At 43.2% G+C, this 25,769-nt stretch overlaps 1 protein-coding gene across 1 annotated transcript in view; it reads left to right on the top strand.

Annotated features, from left to right (window-relative positions):
- si:dkey-238d18.4 (TBC1 domain family member 17) overlaps positions 1-25,395 on the top strand; it is a 40,495-nt gene extending 15,100 nt beyond the window's left edge. Inside the window, exons 4-10 of the mRNA XM_055632481.1 lie at positions 2,963-3,066; positions 3,229-3,296; positions 6,421-6,567; positions 15,086-15,176; positions 19,301-19,449; positions 23,374-23,515; positions 24,374-25,395. Of these exons, the coding sequence (XP_055488456.1) occupies positions 2,963-3,066; positions 3,229-3,296; positions 6,421-6,567; positions 15,086-15,176; positions 19,301-19,449; positions 23,374-23,515; positions 24,374-24,533 (861 nt within the window). The 3' untranslated portion in view covers positions 24,534-25,395. The remainder of the gene's footprint in view (positions 1-2,962; positions 3,067-3,228; positions 3,297-6,420; positions 6,568-15,085; positions 15,177-19,300; positions 19,450-23,373; positions 23,516-24,373) is intronic.
- The last annotated feature ends 374 nt before the right edge of the window (positions 25,396-25,769 follow it).

Below are 25,769 nucleotides of genomic sequence, written 5' to 3'. Positions count from 1 at the left end.
AGAGGCGGCACGCACACCCCCATCCACATTAACGGGACGGAGGTGGAACGTGTTTCTAGCTTCAGGTTCCTGGGAGTCAACATCTCCGATGACCTCTCTTGGACCCACAATACCTCTACTCTGATCAAGAAGGCTCATCAGCGTCTCTTCTTCCTGAGGAGACTGAAGAAGGTCCATCTGTCTCCTCAGATCCTGGTGAACTTCTACCGCTGCACCATCGAGAGCATCCTTACCAACTGCATCACAGTATGGTATGGCAACTGCTCTGTCTCCGACCGGAAGGCGTTGCAGAGGGTGGTGAAAATTGCCCAACGCATCACCGGTTCCACGCTCCCCTCCATTGAGTCTGTCCAAAGCAAGCGCTGTCTGCGGAGGGCGCTCAGCATCGCCAAGGACTGCTCTCACCCCAACCATGGACTGTTTACCCTCCTACCATCCGGGAGGCGCTACAGGTCTCTCCGTTGCCGAACCAGCAGGTCGAGGAACAGCTTCTTTCCGGCCGCTGTCACTCTACTAAACAACGTACCTCGGTGACTGCCAATCACCCCCCCCCCCCGGACACTTATTATTATTATTTTTTTTATTCAAATCGTTTGCTATGTCGCTCTTCAAGGGAGATGCTAAATGCATTTCGTTGTCTCTGTACTGTACACTGACAATGACAATTAAAATTGAATCTGAATCTGAATCTGAATCTGAAGTGTCTATTAAATATTGTTGTAGTTCTTGCATCAACCACCTCTTCTTGCAACTCATTCCATATACTGAGTGAAAAGGTTGCTCCTTGGGTCTCTTTTAAATCTTTCCTCTCTTACCTTAAACCTATGTCCTTTGGATCTTGATTACCCTACCCTGGGTAAAAGACATCATTGTCCCCATCCTCACTAACATGCACTGGCTCTCATTCTAGTAACATCACAATTTTAAGTTCATCTGATCTTTTTTATAGACTTGTCTTTTCAACACCTCCTCCCTCTCCATACACTAATATCTTGATGACTCTCCAAAGCTCTACTCTCTAATTCAGCCATAAATGCAATCCTGATTATTACTTCTCCACCATAGGTAGCTGTGCTTTTGGTTGCCAGCTTGGAATGATCTCTCTGAACCTCTCTGTCTCTCCTCTGAGTCACTCCTTTAAAACTGAGCACGATTTGATCAACAATGCTGAACTCTCCTTCACATAAGTGAGCTGTTTTTACTTTATAACAGGGGCTATAACCTTGTAGATGTTGATTTGTAAAGGAATTTGACAATTAAAATTGTCAAATTAAAATTAATTTCTTCTGTCTTTTTAAGTCGCTGTAGCTAGCTTAACTGTTGGATGTATCTTTTCTGTCTGTATAAGTAATTCCTGCTTCTGCTTCTTACATTCCTTTCAGTAAGGGGATCAAGTAATATGGAGATCAGAGTTAAAAGCAAAGATCCTATAGCAAGCAAGATAGACCACTCCTGCTAAATGCAATGGGCTGACAATGGAACAGAACGTGGGCCTTTTTTACATCCATTTGACCCGACCCGACTCACAGTGTAATCAACGTTGCGGGGGAACAGTTTGTGTTAATAAATTAAAATTCTGAAAATGAGGAGAAGATTTTTACCAAATAACTTTTATTTTTACGAGGATGTTTCCGTAACTGGCTTCCATCACCACACCATTACCCTATGGGAGCTTTGGTGCAGAGACGGAAGCCGGTTACGGAAATGGGGCCTTAAATTACCCATGAATCTGCCCATGACCGTACTACGTCTTTTTCGTCGAGTGGACTGTCTTGCTCGCTATAGGATCTTTGGTTAAAAGTGGAGTAGAGGCACAGGTTTGGCAGGCTCCACGGACTTTACGGCTTAATCGTTCCATTTCTTAATTTCTTTGTTGTTCTGCCTTGCAAAGCATACACTTGACAGTGTAGATACAACACAGAGAAAACATCTGAATCCCACAGTTGTTTGAAAGATTGGGTCACGTTCTCACAATTCACATTCTCAGATTTCATAGAAACTTAAACATGGGATTCTCCACATTTAATTTTTCCTTGCAAAAGTTCAAGCATTAACGTAAACTTTTGCCATCTACCTGAAGACAAGTTTTTAAAATAAAAATCCCAAGTTGCAAAAACAATAGGCAATTGTACAGTGGTAAAATGGATGCACTGACAAGGTGTAGCATGTTTCTGATATACCCTACAGATGCCATTGAAAAGCAAATAACTGCTGATGATAGAAATTTGAAATAAAAATCCTAGAAATACGCAGCAGGTCAGGCAACATCTGTGAAGAAGGAAGAAGAGATACTCCCTCAGATTTCCAACCTCATTTCATCAGAACTGGTTGGATGGATTGCAGCTAAGATGATGATAAGTCTTAACACCATGAAATTGATTACATTTTATGGAAAAGTTATTGACCTTTGATCTTAAAGGCGCAGATGAATATCTACTGAACATTTACTGCTTTTATTACCGTTGTCATTATTAACCTTGTCTAATCAAACTCCGGCTTACAAATCGTAGAATCAATGAATTACGTGACATTATTGAAGTCATTCAGTCCATTAGGTTTGTTACTCTAAAAGTGCTATTCAAAGCTTCTCAGCTCTTTCTCACAGCCCTGAAAAATGTTCTATCCTTCAATTATTGATATAATTCCCTTCAATGTTACTGTTAAATGCACTTTCATTAAGTTCCATACCAACTTTCTACATCACATCATTCATTGCGCCTGACACTTTTGGCATTCCTGCTCTGTGGTGACAGCTTTTCCTTATTTACACCATGAAAACCCTTTGTGATTTTAAATGCCTCAATGAAATCTCCTTTTTACTTTTCTTCTCCCGGTATCATTATTCTTTCCATGTAATGTCGTCTTTTGATCTGGTTTGGCAGGGGAGACGTATTTAATGCCAAACAGCAGCAAACTTCATGGTCTGACATAAAGTTAGATGTTTTTGTAAAATATTCCCCAGGTTTATGCGGACCGTCAAAGAATCAACGTGCATGAGTTGCACGAGGCGATTAGGATCATAGACAAAGATGTGCCGAGAACTGAACGAGTCATAGCTTACTACCAGTAAGTGTGCACTTAATTTGCAAACTGTTATAATGAAGTTGTATGCAGAAGAATTGATCTGTTATCAAACTTTATCTCTTGGGCAGTTTCCCACCAATTGAATTGTTGATCACAACCGCCTAGTGTGAATATTTACTTATTTATGATACTTGTTCTCTTTAGGAATGAAGGTGTGATAAACCTAATGGTATTAAGAGACATACTCATCACCTTTGCTGCATTCCATCCAGGTAACACTGTTGGTACATTTAGTCCTGTTTGTAGTTAAATTGTTTTGTTTATTTTAAAAAACGCATTGATTTCCATGGTGCCGTTCTTGAAAACAAGTGGGTTACCATCGTTGCTGCTGTTATGTAAAAAGTGGGCAAACTCTACAAACAAGGATAATGACCAGATAATCTGTTCTAATAATATCAATTGAGAGGTGAATATTGGGTCCTAGATGCTTGGAGGTGGGGGGTACATGAATATTCCATGTATCAGAATTTCCTGCAGGCTTCCCCCATTAGTTTAAAAAAGCTACATTTTCTTCTTTAAATGGTGGTCTTGGATGCATGGACCCAAGAAATCTGATGGACCATCTTTCAGCAGTGCACCAGCTTAGATTTTCTGCTTGAATCTTTAATGTGAGACTTGAATCCTCAGTCTGACTCTGTGGAATAAGGGCTGTCACAAATGGATGGCTTAATCAAAAATTTTAAAATGTTGCTGCCACATAGTTGTAGATCAGGAAATTGTTCCTTTTCCTATCCTATTTCCTATGCTCACAACACTACTGCAATTATCATTCTTTGATATTTCCTTTGTGTGCATTGTAGTTTTCATATTATCCCACAGGGTCACCAAAAATTCGTCTGGACATTTTTTTGAGGATGTAACAAGTAGAATGGATAAGGGAAAGCCAGTGGATGTGCATCCGGACTTTAAAAAATCCTTTGACAAGGTCCCACACAAGAGATCAGTGTGCAAAATTAGAGCACATGGTGTTGCGGTAGGCGGCGCGACTCTTGTCAGCAGCGGCCTCTGCAGCCTGTCCGCGTTTTTATTATTTTTTGTCTATGTTTATATGTAGTTTTTGTTTTTTTTTGTTGGGGTGGGTGTGGGGGGGGGGGGGGTGGAAGGGAGGGGGAAATTTTTAAATCTCTCCCTGCACTGGAGACCTGACCTTTTCTTGTCGGGTCTCAGTTGTCGTTGGGGCTGCTGAGGAGCGGCCTCCAACAGAAGAAGCCGGGGACTCTGGTGCCGACGACTCACCTCACCGTCGCGGAGCTGGCCGAGTCCAGAGCGGGTGGAGCGGTGGTGGAGCGCTGCTGCTGCTGATGCGGAGGCTGCAACTGCGGGTCTGCGGACGGCGGCACCGGGAGCCCACGGGTCCCTGGAGGGAGACCGCCTTTCTGGGCCCCTGCAACGGCGACTTCTCCCGCCCGAGTGGCGGGGTCGAAGAGCTCCTGGAGTGGGGCCTGACATCACTGCCCCGCGCGGCTTGGAATGGCCGCGGGACTGCGAGCGCACGCCGGGGGTTCCAACATCAAGACCCGGTGTGAGACCTCGCACCACCCGGCGTGGCTTTAATGGCCGCGGGACAATCGCCATCGCCAGCCGGGGGCTTTGACTTTGACTCTGTCATCGGGGGGGGGAGAGTGCAGTGGAGAGATAAGTTTTTTTTGGCCTTCCATCACAGCAATGTGATGGATGTTTATGTAAAATGTAAATTATGTTGTGTCTGGGGTCTATTTGTTTGTAATGTATGGCTGCAGAAACGGCATTTCGTTTGGACCTCCAGGGATCCAAATGACAATTAAATTGACTATTGACTATTGATATTGGGGGTAGGGTATTGATATAGATAGGGAAGTGGTTGGCAGACAGGAAACAAAGCATAGGAATTAACGGGTCCTTTTCAGAATGGAGGGCAGTGACTAGTGGGGTGCCTGCCACAAGGCTCGGTGCTGGGACCCCAGTTATTTACAATATATATTAACGATTTAGACAAGGGAATTAAATGTGACAACTCCAAGTTTGCGGACGACACAAAGCTGGGTGGCAATGTGAGTTGCGATGAGGATGCTGTGAGGCTGCAGGGTGATTTGGATAGGTTGGGTGAGTGGGCGGATGCATGGCAGATGCACAGCAGATGCAGTATAATTTGGATAAATGTGAGGTTATCCACTTTGGTGGCAAGAACAGGAAGGCAGATTATTATCTAAATGGTGTCAGATTAGGAAAAGGGGAGATGCAACGATACCTGGGTGTGCTTGTACATCAGTCACTGAAAGTAAGCATGCAGGTACAGTAGGCAGTGAAGAAAGCTAATGGCATGCTGGCCCATTGCGAGAGGATTTGAGTTTAGGAGCAAGGATGTCCTACTGCAGTTGTACAGGTCCCTGGTGAGACAGCACCTGGAGTATTGTGTGAAATTTTGGTCTCCTAATTTGAGGAAGGACATTATTGCTGTTGAGGGAGTGCAGCGTAAGTTCACCAGGTTAATTCCCGGGATGGCAGGACTGACATATGATGAAAGAATGGGTCGACTGGGCTTGTATTCACGGGAATTTAGAAGGATGGGAGGGATCTTATAGAGACATATAAAATTCTTAGAAGATTGGACAGGCTAGATGCAGGAAAAATGTTCCCGATGTTGGGGGAGTCCAGAACCAGGGGTCACAGTTTAAGAATAAACGGTAGGCCATTACAAGCTCACCCAGGTCCACACACACCACACACCCAGTGTGCACAAGCACAGGCCTTGTTGCACCTTCCCTTTTCCTAATCTGACACATTCATTCATTCATTCATTTACGACTGAGATGAGGAAATATTTTTTCACTCAGAGAGTTGTGTATCTGAGGAATTCTCTGCCACGGAAGGCAGTGGAGGCCAATTCACTGGATGTTTTCAAGAGAGAGTTAGATTTAGCTCTTAGGGCAAAAGGAATCAAGGGATATGGGGAATAAGCAGGAACAGTTTACTGATTTTAGATGATCAGCCATGATCATATTGAATGGCGGTGCTGGCTCGAAGTGCTGAATGGCCTACTCCTGCACCTGTTTTTCTATGTTTCTAAAAGGGAATATTACTTTAAATGGACAAGAAATTGTGTATGAGAACAAGCAATATTTGTCCTTTATCAAGCAAAAAACTGCAGATGCTTGAAATGTGAAATATAAACAGAAACCGCAAGAGGCAACATCTGTGAAAAGAGAAATGAAATTAATGTTTTGGGTCACCGTCAAATCAGTTGTTGGTTTACAAAATTAGGATGAACACCTCACATTTTGATCCAACAATGATGCATTTAAAACAAGATGTAGGCTTATTTCTATTATGTGTTTTATTTTCTCCTCTATCTTTCAGATGTTAGTTATGCTCAAGGCATGAATGACTTAGTTAGTCGCTTCTTGGAGGTTTTAGACTCCGAAGTGGATGCTTACTGGTGCTGCAGTTTCTACTTTGAGAAAATTGCTTCTGACTTCAAAGAAGAAGGGTTGATAAGGAAAATCAGTAAGTCTATGAAGCGATCAGCCATGGGTCAAATATTGAAACACGACATTGGTGGGGTGGGATTGGGGTGAGGGGGTGCTTTGGAATGGTAATACAAGATCTCTGTTTAACGGTTCATCTAAATGATGTTGCCTTCTGCAACATCAGCCAAGACTTTTGTGCTGAAGCCTTCGAAGTGGGATTTAAACCCAAAATCTTCTGACTCCGGCCACTGACCCGTGGTTATGCTCTCATGCCTGCCCAAATTTCACCTCCTTGGCACCATATTTTCTTTATCAGTCCCTTGATTTAGTATACATGAACATGATAATAATATGGGGGTGGGTGGGCTTTGCTGGAGTTGTAGATTTGGACACCGTGCTGCCATCTTCTGACCAACACCCACTTTTTGAAGGTTCCGGACCCGAAACGTCACCTATCCATGTTCCCCAGAGATGCTACCTGCCCTGCTGAGTCATTCCAGCACTTTTTTTGCCAACCTTGCCTGATAGGGGACAATGTCGGCTATTAGGCAAGGGCCCTGTTCACAAGATACAAGATACATTTATTTGTCACATGTGCCAGATGGCACAGTGAAATGTGATTACCATACAGCCATACAATAAAAATAAAGAACACAACACACACGATAGAGTTCAACATAAAAACATCCCCACACAGCAGAATCAAAGTTTCCCACTGTGAGGGAAGGCACCAAAGTCAGTCATCTTCCTCTAATGTTCCCCAATGTTCACCCATGGTCAGGGCCTCCCCAAGCCCTCCGCAGTCTCCACTATGGGCGGCTCGATGTTCAGGCCTGCTCGCCAGGGTGATGTAAGTCGGACGTCGGGGGGACATTCTCTACCAGAGTCCGCGGCTCCCAAAGTCCGCAGGCCGCGCTGAGCTGAGATGCAACACTGGCAGCCCTCGGCAAAGGGCCCCAGGACTCCACGATGATGGTCAGTGCCGCCCGCGTTGGAAGCTCTCCCAAACCGCAGCTCCACAATGTTGGAGCAGCGGCCCAACGCTCCGTAGCTCCAAATGGCGATCCAGATAGGCATTGTCCGCTCTGCGGTGAATTCAGCGCTGCGCCGCCGCTGTTGTAGTTCTGGTCCGGCAATATACACGGGCAGATATAAGTGCCGCTCCTAACGAAGCCTGATTGGGGCTGATCTCGTTTGTTGTTTCCATTGTATTTTGTTAGTTACTTTATCGTCATTTACTCCAGGCAGCTAAGAAATGCCCTGTTCATGTGAAGCTCACACAGTACACAGTATACATGATAATGATAGATACAACAATAAGAATTCATAGTAGCAGAATGATGCAAGGATTGTTCTGCAGTCTGAAGTAGTCCAAAAATTGTTTTAAATGCAATAAGAGAATAACCAAGTGAGGTAGAGTTTAGAGTACATGGCAGCACCTCTGGGAAAGGGATGTAAAACACTGTGAGGGTGGACTGGATGGAAGGAAGTGATGGACTAGGCTGAGTTTACCATTCTCTGGGGGATCAGCTGAACAAGAGTAGAGCATTGGCCATACCTGACTCGGATACATCCGTCAGAATACATTCTATCCGGTATCTGTAGCAGTTAAAGACAATCCTCATGGACATGCCCTGAGACGCCTAAGAAAATCAATATGCTGGAGCTCTATCTTGCTGATATATGTGTTGTTCTGACATTAAGACACAGCATTCTTGATTCTTTCCTGTACTTTATTGTTGATCTGACTGATAGTGGTATCATTGGCAAACTTAAAGATTGTGTTGGTGCTATCCAGATGTGGATCATTACCAATCTTTCAAAACACTTCATTATGGTTAATAGAGCTATTGTGTAATAGTCATTGAGACAGGTCACTTTACTTTTCCTGGGGACTGGAAGATGGAGGTTTCCTTGAAACAGATGGGGACAGGAAACTGTTGAAGAGAAAGGTTGAAGATGTGTGTTGAATGACTGTGGCCAGATAATTGTCAAGCAATTTCAGATCATTCAGGAATATGAAGTCTAGAGCATGGACTCTGCACTGGGGATAAATTAGCAGCAGAAAGTTTTGGTGCAAATGATTTGAAGCTGCATTGTCAAAGAAAGACACAATACTTTTTTTTAAATTATCTGGGTCAGGGACTGTTGAACAAATTGTTCAGCCCATTCCCTGTGCCCACTCCCTCTCACAAATGTGGGGTTATTGGATCACAAGAAGGTGCAGAAATGTTCCATTATATCCCAGCTACATTTAAGAGAGGCTCTTTCCATTGGCCTCACACACTCTGGTGGAGTCGACACTGGAGGGCAACTGAGCATAATCCTGGAAGAACACTTGGATGACCCAATTAATTTCCAACCATGGTTAAGCCTTGAGATATCTTGTTCTTGTTAATGCTATTTTGCCCAGCATTAATTGCCACCGGCAATCACATTGCATTTACCATTGAGAAAATTACCCATTCCAGTTAACCAAAGATGTATTTGCTTGAAATTGATTTGCAGGAAGTAAGAAATAAAAACGGGTGTAGGCCATTCAGTCCCTGCTCTATGATTCATATAAAATCATATTGTTACCTTGCTTACATTAACCTTGTATTTCCTGATTCCCATAATATCTAAACAATCAATTAATCTTTGTTTTAAATGTACATGGTCTGCATGGCTCCATAGCTCTTAGTCTGCATAGTTCCCTAGGGAGAAAATTCTGAAGATTCACCATCCTCCTCCAGGGGAATAAAAGTTTTAGCCTCAGTCGTGAAAGACTGACCCCTTATTTTGAGACCGTGACCCCCTAGTTCAGTTCAGGTTATTGTCCCGTGTACTGAAAAACAATACAGGATTATAATCGAGCCATTTACAGTGTTTACATACAGTGCCCTCCATGATATTTGGGATAAAGACCCATCATTTATTTATTTGCCTCTGTACTCCACAATTTGAGATTTGTACTAGAAAAAAAAATCAAATGTGATTAAAGTGGACATTGTCTGATTTTATTAAAGGCCATTTTTATACATTTTGGTTTCACCATGTAGAAATTACAACTGTGTTTATACATAGTCCCCCCCATTTCAGGGCACCATAATATTTGAGACACATGGCATCACAGGCGTTTGGAATTGCAGGTATAAGAGAGCTCTCAGCATCTAGTCTTTCCTCCAGTCTTTCCATCATCTTTGGAAACTTTTATTGCTGCTTATCAACATGAGGACCAAAGTTGTGCCCATGAAAGTCAAATCATTCATTATGAGACTGTGAAACAAGAATAAAACTGTTAGAGACATCAGCCAAACCTTAGGCTTACCAACATCAACTGTTTGGAACATCATTAAGAAGAAATATCCTGTGGTGACCTCCACAACTGATGACAGAAGAATTCTCTCTAATAAAGAAAAATCCCCAAACACCTGTCCGACAGATTAGAAACACTCTTCAGGAGTCAGGTGTGGCTTTGTCAACGACCACTGTCCGCAGAAGACTTCATGAATAGAAATACTGAGGTTACACTGCAAGAAGCAAACCACTGGTTAGCCGTAAAAATAGGATGGCCAGGTTACAGTTTGCCAAGAAGTACTTATAAAAGAGCAACCACAGTTCTGGAAAAAGGTCTTGTGGACAGATGAGATGAAGATTAACTTATATCAGAGTGATGGCAAGAGCAAAGTATGAAGGAGAGAAGGAACTGTTCAAGATCCAAAGAATACCACCCCATCTGTGAAACACGGTGGTGGGGGTGTTATGGCCTGAGCATGTATGGCTGCTGAAGGTTTTGGCTCACTTATCTTCATTGATGACTCTCTGCTGATGGTAGTAGCATAATGAATGCATTAGTAGCATAATGAATTCTAATGATTCTATATCCTACACATCCTATATGCTCAAGTGCAAACAAATGCCTCAAAACTCATTGGCCAGCGGTTCACTCTACAGCACGACAATGATCCCAAACATACTGCTAAAGCAACAAAGGAGTTTTTCAAAGCTATAAAAATGGTTAATTCTGTAGTGGCCAAGTTGATCACCCGATCTGAACCCAAATAAGCATGTCTTTTATATGCTGAAGAGAAAACTGGAGGGTACTAGCCCCCAAAACAAGCATAAGCTAAAGATGGCCGCAATACAGGCCTGGCAAAGCATCACCAGAGAAGACACCCAGCAACTGGTGATGTCCATGAATCGCAGACTTCAAGCAGACATTGCATGCAAAGAATATGCAATAAAATACTAAGTGTGACTACTTTCATTTACATGACATTGCTGTGTCCCAAATATTATGGTGCCCTGAAAAGGGGGGACTATGTATAAACATCGCTGTAATTTCTACATGGTGAAACCAAAATGTGTAAAAGTGGACTTTATTAAAATCTGACAATGTGCACTTTAACCACATGTGATTTTTTAATTACAAATCTCAAATTGTGGAGTACAGAGACAAGTAAATAAATGATGGGTCTTTATCCCAAACATTATGGAGGGCACGGTACATGATAAGAGATTAATGTTTAGTGCAAGGTAAAGCCAGTAAAGTCCAACCAGAGATAGTCCGAGGGTCACCAATGGGGTAGATAGTAGTTCGGCACTGCTCTCTGATTGTGGTAGGATAATTCAGTTGCCAGATAACAGCTGAGAAGTTTATAGACATCTCAGCCACACGAAATATCACCAGATTTACCCAGTCACACCCCTTAAGAATTTTGTGTAATTAGATCACCTCATTTCTGTAAATTCAAGAGTATACAGGCCCAAACAGTTTACTCTCTTTTCGTATGGCAAACCCACCTTCTGGTGATCTGGTATATACTACATCCAGCTGTGCAAATGTTTTTCCACTGTATCTTGCTACATGTGACAAAGTTAAACCCATACCAATATCAATAGCATACTGGCTTTCACACAGTCAACCATCCACCAATATGATGTTGTCAGATGAAACCTAGAAACTAGGCAGGAGAGGTAGGTTTTAAAGAGCATCTTAAGAGGAATTGGGAAGGACATGTCAGGGCTTGGGGTCTGTGCAAATTGAGGCTTGCCAGCAATGATGGAGTAATTAAAATCACAGATGTAGAAGATACTAGAATCCAGAGAATGCCCCTGCTGTGTACCACAAGTGCAACACTTTGCTGTATGTGTGTGGGTTTAGTGCTGAATATTCTCCCAATTTGTGATGATTTTGAAATGATTCATGTCCTTCTCCTATTAACAGCTAGGCTGGGACCTAATTAAATGTGTTGAATCGATGACAATGTGTTTTGCTCCTGGGGCTCCAAAGTCACAGCAATCTCCACTTTAATCAATGCTGTTAACCATTAAGACATTAGCTTAAATTGACTGAACGGTGGGTGACCCTATTAACAAACTATAACAAATTTCTTCAGAGAAAATAAATGGCAGGTCTTGTTCGAGAACAGGAGTTGAAAGTTAGATTTGGAGTTGTCTTCTCTCTGGATGAGGAGTAGTTTGTTGAAGAAAATAGGTGCAGGAGTAGGCCATTCGGTCCTTTGAGCCAGCACCACTCATCCAAAATCAGTACCGTGTTCCTACTTTCTCCCCATATCCCTTGATTCCGTTAGCCCTAAGAGCTATATCTAACTCTCTTGACCAAAATTAAAGAAAGAAGGATTGGTCATATATGTTGAACTGTATTGCCTTTTTCTCTTTTGTAAAAAAGAGATTGCTGGGTCAGCCTGATAAACATTTTTAACGTTGTTTAGTTTAATCAGATCTTTGGGGGAAATGTTACATTTGTGGGAAAGATCAGAACTAGAGACCATAGAAACAAGGTGGTCACTAATAAATCATATGGGGAATTCAGCAGAAATTAAATCATCCAAAAGGTGATGATAATGTAGCACTCTATTACAGCAAGTGGTGAATGAATGAATGAATGAATGAATGAATGAATGAATGAATGATGAGTACGTTTATCGGCCAAGTATATTCACATACAAGGAATTTGCCTTGGTGCTCCGCTCACAAGTGACAACATGACATACGGTGACTAGTTAGGAATGACACATAAAACATTAATATAAAACATTATCGAATAAACATGTGAATTAAAAAAAATACCAGAGACAAAAGGAGGCTACAGATTTTTGGTTATTGAGAGGGAAGTGATTCAAAAAGTTTGTGGTCAGGGTGAGAGGAGTCAGAGATCTTGCCCGCTCGCTTCCTGGCCCTTGCAATGTACAGTCGTCAATGGGGGGACGGTTGCAGCCAATAACCTTCTCAGTTGATTGGACGATTTGCTGCAGCGTCCAGATGTCATGCTTGGTGGGTGAGCCAAACCAGGCCATGCTGGAGAAGGTGACAGACTCTACGATGGCCGTATAGAATTGGACCATCATTGCCTGTGGCAGATTGTGCTCCTCAGCTGCCGCAGGAAGTATATCCTCTGTTGTGCCTTTTTGACTGTGGAGTCGATGGTGGCCTCCCCCCCCCATTTAAGGCCTTTGGAGATCATGGTTCCCAGGAACTTAAAAGACTCCACAGATGTGACTGTGGTGTTGTTGATGGAGAGTGGGGTGAGGGGAGGGGAACTCTCCTAAGATCTACAATCAATTCCACTGTCTTAAGAGCATTGAGCTTCAGGTTGTTGCGATGGCACCAGGACGTCAGCTGTGTCACTTCCTGTCTGTAGAAAGATTCCCCCCCATCCTGGATCAGGAAGGGTCCAGTCTTTGCAGACTGGGGTCAGGCTGTGAGTAGGTGTGAAGTGTTGGTTGGGGAGGGGGCAGGGGGTACCAGGGTTATGTTTCTGCTTGTCAAACCTGTCAAACTCATTCAGGTCGTTTAAGAAAGAACTGCAGATGCTGGAAAAATCGAAGGTTGACAAAAGTACTGGAGAAACTCAGCGGGTGAGGCATCACCTGTGGAGCGAAGGAATAGGTGACGTTTCGGGTCGAAACCCTTTTTCAGACTGATGCGGGGGTGGGGGGGGGGAGCGGGAAGAAGAAAGGAAGAGGCAGAGACAGTGGCTGTAGGAGAGCTGGGAAGGGGCGGGGAAGGAGGGAGAAAGCAAGGACTACCTGAAATTGGACAAGTCAATGTTCATACCGCTGTGGTGTAAACTATCCAAGCGAAATATGAGGAGCTGCTCCTCCAATTTGCGGTGGAACTCACTCTGGCCATGGAAGAGGCCCAGGACAGAAAGGTCGGATACAGAATAGGATGGGTAGTTGAACTGCTGAGCCACCAGGAGATCGGATTGGTTAATGCGGACTGTGCGGAGGTGTTGGGAGTAGTGAACGCCGAGCCTGCGCTTGGTCTCACCGATGTAGAGCAGTTGACACCTAGAGCAGCGGATGCAATAGATGAGGTTGGAGGAGGTGCAGGTGAACCTCTGCCTCACCTGGAAAGACAGCTTGGGTCCTTGGATGGAGTCAAGGGGGGTGGTAAAGCGACAAGTGTCGCATTTCGTTGGTCAGCTGACGATTGTCCAAAGAGCGGGGGGCTTTCCTCGTTTACCTGGTGATTTCTTGCAAGCCCCTCCAAACTGAAGAAGAGTCACTTGCTGAGAACTTGCTCCTCAACGTCTCAGAGTACCTTTCCTTGGCAACTCTGATTCCTCTTCTCAGCTTGTACTTGACCTGCCTGTAGAGGTCTGCATCCCCGCTCCTGTAGGCCTCCTCTTTAGACTGATGGAGCTGCCTGAGCAACAATGCGTATATAAAATGCTTTTTACAATCTTAAAACTTACAACTAAGGAAGGCAAATTCAATGCTAGCATTTATATAAAGAGGACTGGAATACAAAAACAGAGATGTAATGCTGAGGCTCTATAAGGCTCTGGTCAGGCCGCATTTGGAATACAGTGAGCAAATTTGGGCCCCATATCTGAGGAAGGATGTACTGGCTCTGGTCCAGAGGAGGTTTACAAGAATGAATCCAGGAATAAGTGGGTTAGAATATGATGAGCATTTGACAGTACTGGGCCTGTACTCGCTGGAGTTTAGAAAGGTTGGGGGGGGGGGGGGCGGTCCTCATTGAAACTTACAGAATAATGAAAGGCATAGATAGAATAGTTGTGGAGAAGATGTTTCCACTGGCGGGAGAGTCTAGGACCAGAGGTTATAGCCTCAGAATTAAAGGGCGTTCTTTCAGAAAGGAGATGAGGAGGAACTTCTTTAGTCAGAGGGTAGTTCATCAGAGGGCTGTGGAGGCCATCAGTGGATATTTTTAAGGCAGAGATAGACAAATTCTTGATTATAACAGGTGTCAAGGGTTATGGGGAGAAGGTAGGAAAATGGGATTGGGAGGCAGAGATCAGCCATGGTCAGTAGACCAAAAGCCTAACTCTACTACAACTTGCGAACTTGATAAAACACCTCACAGATAATGGAGTATTGTGTGTTGGAGAGACCCATAAACTTTGCTGCGTGATTGTATCTTGGGGGAAATGAATTGATTAATAGGGTTGAGGGGGTAAATGGCTGTTCTTGGGTAATGTGTAATGTGGCATGTCTCAACCATATGGTTCTGTGTACCAGCCTGATCATTTTAATTGTATTTGCTGTAATTGACCACCAATTTCTTCCAATTGTTACCAGGACTGGAGGAAGAGCTCCTGAAGGAACTGGACTCAGAGCTTCATGCACATCTCCTGAGAGATAACCTGAATGGCCTCACCTTCTGTCACAGGTAAGACAATAGGAGCACTGGGAGGAGATCTGCATGGTGACAGGGAGACCATGCAAACTCCCCACAGACAGCACTCATTGTCAGAATTGAATGCAGGTATCTACTATTGTGAGGCAGCTGCCTTGCTAGCTGTGCCACTGTGTCACCCGAGCTGGGCAGTTACAGTTATCTGAAAAGGTGATGCACTTTAGGAAAAAAAAAAGTGAGCATAACTATATTCAAGTTCAAGTTACATTTATTGTCCCATGCACCAATTGGTACAGTGCGATTTGAGTTGCCATACAGCCATACGAATAAAAAGAGCACAATACACGATAGAATTTAACATGAACATCCCCATACAGCGGAATCAACGTTTCCCACTGCGAGGGAAGGCAATAAAGTTCAGTGAGCTTCGTCTTTGTTCAAAGTCTTATTACCTTATGAAGTGATTTGTAGGATGGATATAGTGGATATGTGAGGGGAGGGGAATGAGAGCCAATACTAACAAGCCAGAGAAATTTACCCCAAAAGCATTGAGAGTATAGAACACTCCGTATATTCCCCCCCACGGGGAGCAAAGTAGAGGCATTCATAGAAAGGGTCTCATGGCAGAAGAGTGGCAAGAATCACAGAGGAGGTGAAGTGAGTGAGGGTCTACAAAACGTCACCTATCCATGTCCTCCTGAGATGCTGCCTGCCCTGCTGAGTTACTCCAGCACTTAGTTTTGTTTTTGACATTTAGAGAAAGTGAGTGAGAAAGAAAGAGCAGATGGAGCAGGACCTGGGGCAATGGATGTGGAGCACAAACACCTACGGAATTAGTTTTTTTGGATGAACTGTTTCCGTAGTGTAAAATTCAGTACATTAACACATCGTCTGTTTGGTCTTTGTGCCCAGTGTTATTGGGTCAGAGAAGGCAATTGATTCAGCAAGCTGGGGCTGAACCTTAGAACAGATACCACACTACTTGTATATTCCCCTTAATTATGGAACTTGTTTTTTCTCTTCTTTGAGCTGCTTCCATTACCACTATAATTTCCGTAAAGCTGAGGCACAAAAACTTATTGTTGTAAAGTGTAGAGGCTTCAAATAATATACTGGCCAGTAATAAATAACCCATTAGAGGACAGGTCCACTTTTAAAAATTGAGAGCAACCTTAAAAAACAGAATGAATATTTTTTATTTAAAGTTCAACAAGCTGTTCTGACAATGACTTCCCGATTTACCATTTCTAATTTCATGCATGAAGTGAAGAGACGTGTATTTTTTGAGTGCTTTTCTAACGTTTTGTAACTTCAGGATGTCCCAATGAAGAGCTTCTGAAATACATACATTATTATCACACATGTGAACTGTGAGGAGGATGCTATGCAAATGCAGGGTGACCTGGGCAGGTTGGGGGGAGTGGGCAGATGCATGGCAGATGAAGTTTAATGAGGATAAATGTGAGGTTATCCACTTTGGTAGCAAAAACAGGAAGGCAGATTACTATCTAAATGGTGTCAAGTTGGGAAAAGGGGAAGTACAATGGGATCTGGGGGGGTCCTTGTACATCAGTCTATGAAAGTAAGCATGCAGGTACATCAGGCAGTGAAGAAAGCGAATGGCATGTTGGCCTTTATAACAAGAGGAATCGAATATAGGAGCAAAGAGGTCCTTCTGCAGTTGTACAGAGCCCTAGTGAGAGCACACCTGAAGTATTGTGTGCAGTTTTGGTCTCCTAATTTGAGGAAGGACATTCTTGCTATTGAGGGAGTGCAAGGTTAATTCCCGGCAGGACTGTCATATGCTGAGAGAATGGAGCAGCTGGACTTGTACACTTTGAAGTTTAGAGGGATGAGAGGGTATCTCATTGAAACATATAAGATTGCTAAGGGTTTGGACACGCTAGAGGCAGGAAACATGTTCCCGATGTTGGGGGAGTCCAGAACCAGGGGCCACAGTTTAAGGATAAGGAGTAAGCCACTTAGAACGGAGACGAGGAAACATTTTTTCTCACAGAGAGTGGTGCGTCTGTGGAATTCTCTGCCTCAGAGGGCGGTGAAGGCGGGTTCTCTGGATGCTTTCAAGAGAGAGCTAGATAGGGCTCTTAAAAATAGCGGATTCAGGGGCTATGGGGAGAAGGCAGGAACGGGGTACTGTTTGGGGATGATCAGCCATGATCACATTGAATGGCGGTGCTGGCTCCAAGGGCCGAATGGCCTACTCCTGCACCTATTGTCTATTGTCCATACAGACAGCACCTGCAGTCAGGATTGAACCTGGGTCCCTGGCGCTGTAAGGCAACAACTCTACCATCGTGCCACCCAATTGACACTTTGAAAAAGGTTAATTTTAAGTTGCTCTCCCTCTGTGCTTCTCTTAAAGAACTACAGTATTTTCTATTTCAAATTTGTGCTTCGAAAATTTCTCGGGCATTTTGTTTCCACCACCCTTATAGGAAAATCTTTGCAGTGATCTCAATTATACGCCATTGAATTTTTATCCATCTCAGTAATTTGTAACAGAGAGTAATTTGAAAATGTGTATAGAAGCATAACTACTAATCTGTTATCCAAAAGAGCTAGGGTGAAAAAGTGCATTATTTGAAGATTAAACTCATGTGCACAAAACCAAAATACTTTATTTAAAAGAAAATTCCTGTAATAGGCAAACCACTTTTGCAAAAATGATACAGAGGAGGATACATCATTCATTTATCTTCTCTTTGCATACTTAAGTCATCTATGTCCATTTTTGACTTGTAAGTGTGCATTTGTCTGCTACATTGTACATCAACCAGTCCATTTGCTTTTTGTGCTCCAAGGGAAGTTAATAACAACCATCCATCAGGTCTAGGGCTGATCTTGAACATTGAATGGGCCAGAAAAAGACTAGTATTTTTTTCTTAACTAGGAAGAGGAATCCTTTGCTAAGAGAATAATTAGGACTTTGGGCAATTTGCTTTTGAATTTTCTCTCCATGCATAGGTTGTGCACTGACATTATTGCCATAAATATGAATGTTTTCTAGCTGTGAAACTAATTCAAATTAGCTGGAATGAAGGAGGAAACATTTTAAGACTGCACAGTTATCTTCCATCATTATTATTTCACAAATTTACTTTTATGCATTCTCCATCAATTTGCATCACTCTAATTATGTACTTCCTTTCTTTAGAGGTGAAGCATTTCTAAAAAAGGCGTTCCCCCACATCAATTTTTGGAAGAATATTTTGCTGCCTCTTGATGTTATGCTGCTTGAGGATTAAAACATCTCTATTATTATTAGTTAAACTGGAATCTTTCCATAAAAAGTGTTAAAACATTAATTTTGCATGCTTCCAGTTGATAATGATTGCCACAATAGCTGGAAAACCCATTTCAATTGTTGTTTAGAATATGTAGATAGGAACTGCAGATGCTGGTATATACCGAAGATAGACACAAAGTGCTGGAGTAACTCAGCGGGCCAGGCAGCATCTCTGGCGGAAAAGGATGGGTGATGTTTCGAGTCGGGAACCTTCTTCAGACTGAAAGTAGAGGGGTGAGAACAGGAGGTGGGAAAGGGCCAGAACAAAGCAGGGCTGGCCACAGATGACCCATAATTGCCCATTGTTGGCTGGGGAAGAGATACGAGGATGCGAACTGTGGAGGAGGCCCAGGACAGAGAGGTCGATATGGCAATGGGAAGGGGTGTCATCTCTTCTCATCCCTTTTCTCCAGAGATGCTGCCTGACCCACTGAGTTACTCCAGCACTTTGTTTCTCTCTTCAATTGTTGTTTAGTTTGTTTCTTCAAATCATTCTGTTTGCAAAAGAACTGCCATAAAATAGATGATTCTACCAGCAGGAAAGACCTGAGCTAGGAAGTGATAAATAACTTTGAAATATCCAGTAGGGAATTCAAAATAAACTTCTTCAGTGATCAAAATGTAGAATTTGCCCCCTCTGCGAGGAGAAACTGGAAAAACACATCAGGGCCAAAGGAATAGATTTGTTACACTGATAGGAAGCGATGAATGGGAGTGGAGGAGGCTCCTGACTATAAAATAACACATGTCTTTCTCCACAGTGTCTTCTTTGCCAATGATATTCTGTACAAAATGCTTTTGAATATAAGCTATTGCACCTCTCACACTGCCTTCCTTTCCCTGTCCACAGGTGGCTGTTCCTTGGATTTCAGCGGGAATTTGAACACAGCGAGGCGATTTGTCTGTTTGAGATCCTCAGCAGTCACCATCTTGAATTAAACTCACTTGAAGCAGAAAAGGCACGAGACTTGGAGAGGATGTCTCGCTTCCAAAGAGAAGGTGATTCCCCAGTGAAGTCCAGACTGTGTTAGTGATCTGCCACATAGTCTACACTGTGCTTGTGCCTGTTTGTCAACAGTTAAGAAATCCTCGGACCCCACATTGTCACACAGGGTATTACTAAGTTACACTTTTACCTAGCACTTGACTGTAATTTGCTTAGAGGCTGGGCAAAGAAAGACCAGCTTTATACTGTGGCCGTTGGCCCTTCATGACCAGGCAGCTCCTCACTCCACCCCTCACCTACCACCCCACTGTGATCCCAAGAGCGATGGAATCTCATGGAAGAAGCAAAGACAAGCTAGGGCCAGTAAGAGAATAAAGATTATACAGGTACACAACCTTTTATCCGAAAGCCTTGGGACCAGACACTTCTCGGATTTCGGAATTTTTCGGATTTCGGAATGGAAGATTTTTAGCGTAGATTAGGTAGGTAGCGCGGGCGGCTTGAAAAGTCTGGAGCGGCTGCCTCCTCCCCGGAGACCGGGGAATCATTGTAAATCATTGCTTAAGTGTTAGTCAGTTAGTTTGGAGGGATTTTATGTGGTGGGGTGGGGGTGAAGGGGGAAACTTTAATTCTTAGTCCCTTACCTGGTCGGAGAGGCGGGGAGCGGGCAATGCCTTACCGGGTCGCCGTGCGGTAAGCTCCGGAGCGCTGTGGCCGCCGACTCCCAACATCGCGGAGCTGGGGCTGCGGGCGTCCGGCCGCGGGCGGCGCTGGATTTGGAGCGCCGCGCAGCCAGGGGTAGAGTTGCCGGGGTTGGAGCTACAACTGGCGCCGGACGCCCGCAGCCCCAGCTCCGCGATGTTGGGAGTCGGCGGCCACAGCGCTCTGGAGCTTACCGCACGGCGACCCGGTAAGGCATTGCCCGCTCCCCGCCTCTCCGACCAGGTAGGGGACTAAGAGTTAAAGTTTCCCCCTTCACCCCCCCCCCCCCCCCCCCCCCACATAAAAGCCCTCCAAACTAACTGACTAAACATTTAAGCAATGATTTACAGATGTTTAAGCGTCTCCGGGGAGGAGGCAGCCGCTACAGTAGTACAGACCTGGGTTGACCGTGGGTCGTTTTCGGGTCAAGTTTGGCGCCAAACGCGAGCTTTGGTGTGCAGGCAACATCCTGGAAAAAATGTCCGGTTTTCGGAGCTTTTCGGTTTCCGGAACTCCGGATAAAAGGTTGTGCACCTGTACTACATTATACAACATTTGTCTTCAACTCTATGGCTGTAATCAGTCCAGGTGTACATGTTAAGTTACACATGGAGACACCAACAGACTGACATCCAATGACACAGACATGTAGAAGTCCTTACTTCAGACGTCCTAGAGAACCAGAGGAAACAAAATGAAGAAATGTTTTATACAAGTGATTAGAATCTGGATCACCTGATGGGAACACATTCAATAACTACCCTCCATAAGCAAATGGTAAATGAATAAGCAAATGTATCAGGGCTTGTGGAAAAGGGGTAGGATGCTGTCATTAAATAGATCGTCTGTAAAAGAGCTGGTACAACCTCAAACTAAACAGCGTCCTCTGCTGCACTCTACTGATTCTGTGAATTACATACAGTGCATTCAGAAAGTATTCAGACCCCTTCACTTTTTCCACATTTTGTTACGTTACAGCCTTATTCTAAAATGGATTACATTTATTTTTTTTATCAAAATTCTACACACAATACCCTATAATAAAAAAGTGAAAACAGGTGTTTAGCAATTTTTGCAAAGTAATTAAAAAGAAATAACTGAACTATCACATTTACATAAGTATTCAGACCCTTTACTCAGGCACCTTTGGCAGCGATTGCAGCCTCAAGTCTTCTTGGGTATGACACTACAAGCTTGGCACACCCGTGTTTGGGTAATTTCTCCCATTCTTCTCTGCAGTTCCCCTCAAGCTCTGTCAGGTTGGAGATGGGAAGCATCGATGCACAGCTATTTTCAGGTACCTCCAGAGATGTTCGATCGGGTTCAAGTCCTGGCTCTGGCTGGGCCACTCAAGGACATGTCACAAAGCCACTCCTGCATTGTCTTGGCTGTGTGCTTAGTAAGGTCGTTGTCCTGTTGGAAGGTGAACCTCCGTCCCAGTCTGAGGTCCTGAACGCTCTGGAGCAGGTTTTCATCAAGGATCTCTCTGTACTTTGCTCCGTTCATCTTTCCCTCAATCCTGACTAGTCTCCCAGTTCCTGCCGCTGAAAAACATCCCCACAGCATGATGCTGCCACCACCATGCTTCACCGTAGGTATGGTATTGGCCAAGTGATGAGCGGTGCCTGGTTTACTCCAGACGTGACGCTTGGCATTCAGGCCACAGAGTTCAATCTTGGTTTCATCAGAACAGAGAATCTTGTTTCTCGTGCCTTTTGGCAAATTCCAAGCGGGCTGTCATGTGCCGTTTACTGAGGAGTGGCTCCATCTGGCCATTCTACCATAAAACGCCTGAACCCATTTAAGTTATGACATCGGATGGAAGCTGCAAACCCAAATCTCATTGCACTTATGTGCAATGACAATAAAATATATTATTATTATTATTATTATTGGTGGAGTGCTGCAGATATAGTTGTCCTTCTGGAAGGTTCTCCCATCTCTACAAAGGAGCTCCGGTGATCTATCAGTGACCATCGGGTTCTTGGTCACCTCCCTGACCAAGGCCCTTCTCCCCCGATTGCTCAGTAAGGCCGGGTGGCCAGCTCTATGAAGAGTCCTGGTGATTCCAAAGTTCCATTTAAGAATGATGGAGGCCACTGTGCTCTTCGGGACCTGCAATGCTGCAGAAATTGTTTTATACCCTTCCCCAGATCTGTGTCTCGACACAATCCTGTCTCGGAGGTCTACGGACAATTCCTTCGTCTTCATGGCTTGCTTTTTGCTCTGACATGCACTGTCACCGTGGGACCTTATATATACAGGTGTGTGCCTTTCCAAATCATGTCCAATCAATTTAATTTACCACTGGTGGACTCCAATCAAGTTGTAGAAACAGCTCAAGGATAATCAATGGAAACAGGATGAACCTAAGTTCAATTTTGAGTGTCATAGCAAAGGGTCAGAATACATATGTAAATGTGATATTTCAGTTATTTATTTTTAATTACTTTGCAAAAATTTCTAAACACCTGTTTTTGCTTCTTCATTCTGGGGTATTGTGTGTAGATTGATGATAAAAAAAATGAATTTTATCCATTTTAAAATAAGGCTGTAACGTAACAAAATGTGGAAAAGATGACGGGGTCTGAATACTTTCTGAATGCACTGTATATAATAGTAAATTACAGGAGTACTGCTCTTTGAAAGTGCTTTCCAATTATCCCATCCCCTTGGTCCTTTCCTCTTTGCCTTAAATATTTTTATCTTCCTGATTATTCATCCACTTCTCAAGCAGTGCACTACAGTTCATAACAAATTATTTTTGAGTCTAATTCTATAATTCTGCAAGTGCATATAAAATTAAAAATACCGTGTTCAACTTTTTAAAAAGGATTAGGATGATGAACACAATTATGATTATATTGTAAATGGAGGCCATTTTACCCATTGTGTCAGTTGGCATTTTGCTGATGCTACTCAAATGAATGCTTTGTTTTCATAATCTTGTGTTTTCTTGAGGTTCAAATATTTATCGCTTAAAAGATGCTATGACTCCGCTGCACCTGTTCCATGCAACAAAACATTAACACAAACCATCTTACGAACTCTTCACTGTACAATGGATTAAAGCTATTCACAATCTAAAATAACTATTAAATCTTCTCTTCAAATTCTCTGTTCTGATGCAAAAAAAGTTTAGTTATAAATTTAATCTAAATATTGGCTTCATGTGACAGAAATATAAAAACAATTAAAATTGGACTATTTTAGAGATCGACTGACGTTTAATTTCACTTCCTGCTCATCTACAATCCTTCTTTCTGAAAATGCAGAAGGTAAAGTCAGGCCTGAGATGCCCTTGGCGAATGCCGATTACACCTTTGAACTCTTCATCTGTGCTGCAATCCTCCTGGAGAAGAGAGAAATGCTGCTGCGATGTACTGATGAAGTACAACTCATCCAGTTTACAAATAGGTAAAATTACAACATCCTCCCTCATTTTTCTCTTCCTCCCTCCCTCCTCAACCTTCTCTCTCTCCTCCCCCTCCCCATCTCAGTTCAGATTTCCCAGCAGCTAACCTTTGTTTAAAAAAAACAGTTGGTTTGAATCAAAGTCAGGTGGTTTCAAAATATTCAGCCATTGGTGTTCTCAACACTTGTCTGGGCCAGCGTTGGATCTCAACAGGATCAAGGAGGCCTGTCCCATGACACTCCCAGATGGCTGTAGAAGTGTACCACAAAAGTAGAGTGGTGCACCATCAGATGAAGACATGCCAGCCACCACAACTAGTGGATTTGCAATTGCAATGAAACTTGTAAGTTTCATATCCTCAAAGACATGTAGAGTGATAAACAGAGGAATTTGGGGGTACAAATCCATAGCTTCCTGAAAGTGATAATGTAAATGGATAAGATGGTAAAGAAGGTGTATGTTATGGTTTGACTTCATCAAGTGACTATAAAGTGATGTTGCAACCATATAAAATGTTGGTTTGGCCAAAGAACATGCTGGAGGGGAGGAGAAGAAAGGGTGCTAGGAGCAGATATGATAGCAATGTTTAAGAGGCATTTAAACAAACTCATGGACAGACAGAGAATAGAGGGAAGAGAATAGGCTGGGAATAATGTATGAACCATGACCAAGCAAATGGAATTAGTTTACTTTGCCATCAGGGTTGTTGTGGACATGATGGGATAATGGGCCAGTACCGGTGCTCTACTCTTCTATGTTTTGGATGATTTATAGGCCATTCTCGGACCAATCCCCTGCCTTGTATGATTTATAGTGTGCGTAATCATATTATTCTAATACAGCACACCATGTGATTTTAGCTTGCAGGGAGCACTGGACTTGAACATTGTCCTTCAAAGAGCAGAGCAAGCATTCTTCGGTTACTGTAACAAATCGGTGGTGGACTGTTTCAAGAAACTCTGTACCGAGCAGAAGAAAAAAAGCCTCTTTGGGTTGAATCTAACTGATTTGTTCTTCTAATTGATCAGGATCTCATTGATTGCATCTGGTTTACAATTAGCGAGAAGCATCTCCTGCCCATGTTTCAGGGGCTCCTCCAAGCTCGACAATCTCAGCACTAAATGTAAATTCTGATGTTTACATTGTACTTTTAAGGCCAATTGCTTGATTGGTCAGACTCATTATGGCAATTTCCCAGCCAAAGGAAGTCTTTGGTTTAAAAGTGATTATTTTAAAAAGCACAAGACCTTTCCCACTTTTGAAATGTGAGCTAATGGAGACCAGTTTGACCTCTCTCACAACAGGCCTTCTGTGACGGGTAAATCGGCACTGACTGAGTAATGCTGCCTCTGTCCAACAGCTTTGGCCTACTACTGACCTGTCACTGGACTCTTTATCAAGATGATTTTCCTCATGTGCCTTACTGTATTCCCTAGCCCAGGATGAATGTGATGTCATCATACATGTTGGTCTTACCAAGGCTTTGTAGTCGATACACATAAAGTACTGAAGAGAAGTCCACAGATGACTGAATGCCAGTCTGCAGATGTAACTGCTCAGTTATTTCCACCAAAGAGCTAACCAAGTCCAAATTGGCCTCTCACAACAGGGCTTGTGTGTCATTGGTATATCAGAACTGACTATTTAATGCTGCAACAGAGGCATAGGCTGGCAAACCCTGGCCAAGACCTCCTTACCACTTCATAGGCAGAGGGTTAGAACCACTTTTGCTAGACTAAATGCTTCATAATTCTACCCCAATGTGATAACTCACTTGACTACAAGAGCCAAAGATATGTATAAGAATTTCACTATACAAATTTAAATATAAACAGTTTAATGTATCTTTTATTAATGAACAATGTTAATTAAAATGTGAACTTGACATTGACTTGCTTCACTGAACTTCATGAAACTTAAGGCTCATGTGACCAAAACCAATGGTATACTAATATAATGAACAGTGTTACTCCTTATTTTGAGAACATCATTGAATCATTTGTTCGGTCTACCGGGTAATCTTGTGCCACAACAGAGTGCCTGTTGCTAGAGTCTGATCTTGGATGTGCAAAGTGTCCACTCAGTGCAACTAGGGCCCCAATGCTGGAATCCCCTATCCTACCAATGGATTTGGACAATTCTGTGAATACAACTTTAGCCATCTCAGAGTGCTTATATCTCTAGGTAGATCATGTATCTCAAAAATATGCAAGAGTACATAGATCACTGGTGCTCAATACATCACGAGTTCAATCA

This window comes from Leucoraja erinacea, chromosome 3 (assembly GCF_028641065.1).
Source record: "Leucoraja erinacea ecotype New England chromosome 3, Leri_hhj_1, whole genome shotgun sequence".
NCBI lineage: Eukaryota > Metazoa > Chordata > Chondrichthyes > Rajiformes > Rajidae > Leucoraja > Leucoraja erinaceus.
The sequence above is the reverse complement of the archived record's forward strand: the minus strand, read 5'-3'. Positions and strand labels throughout refer to the sequence as shown.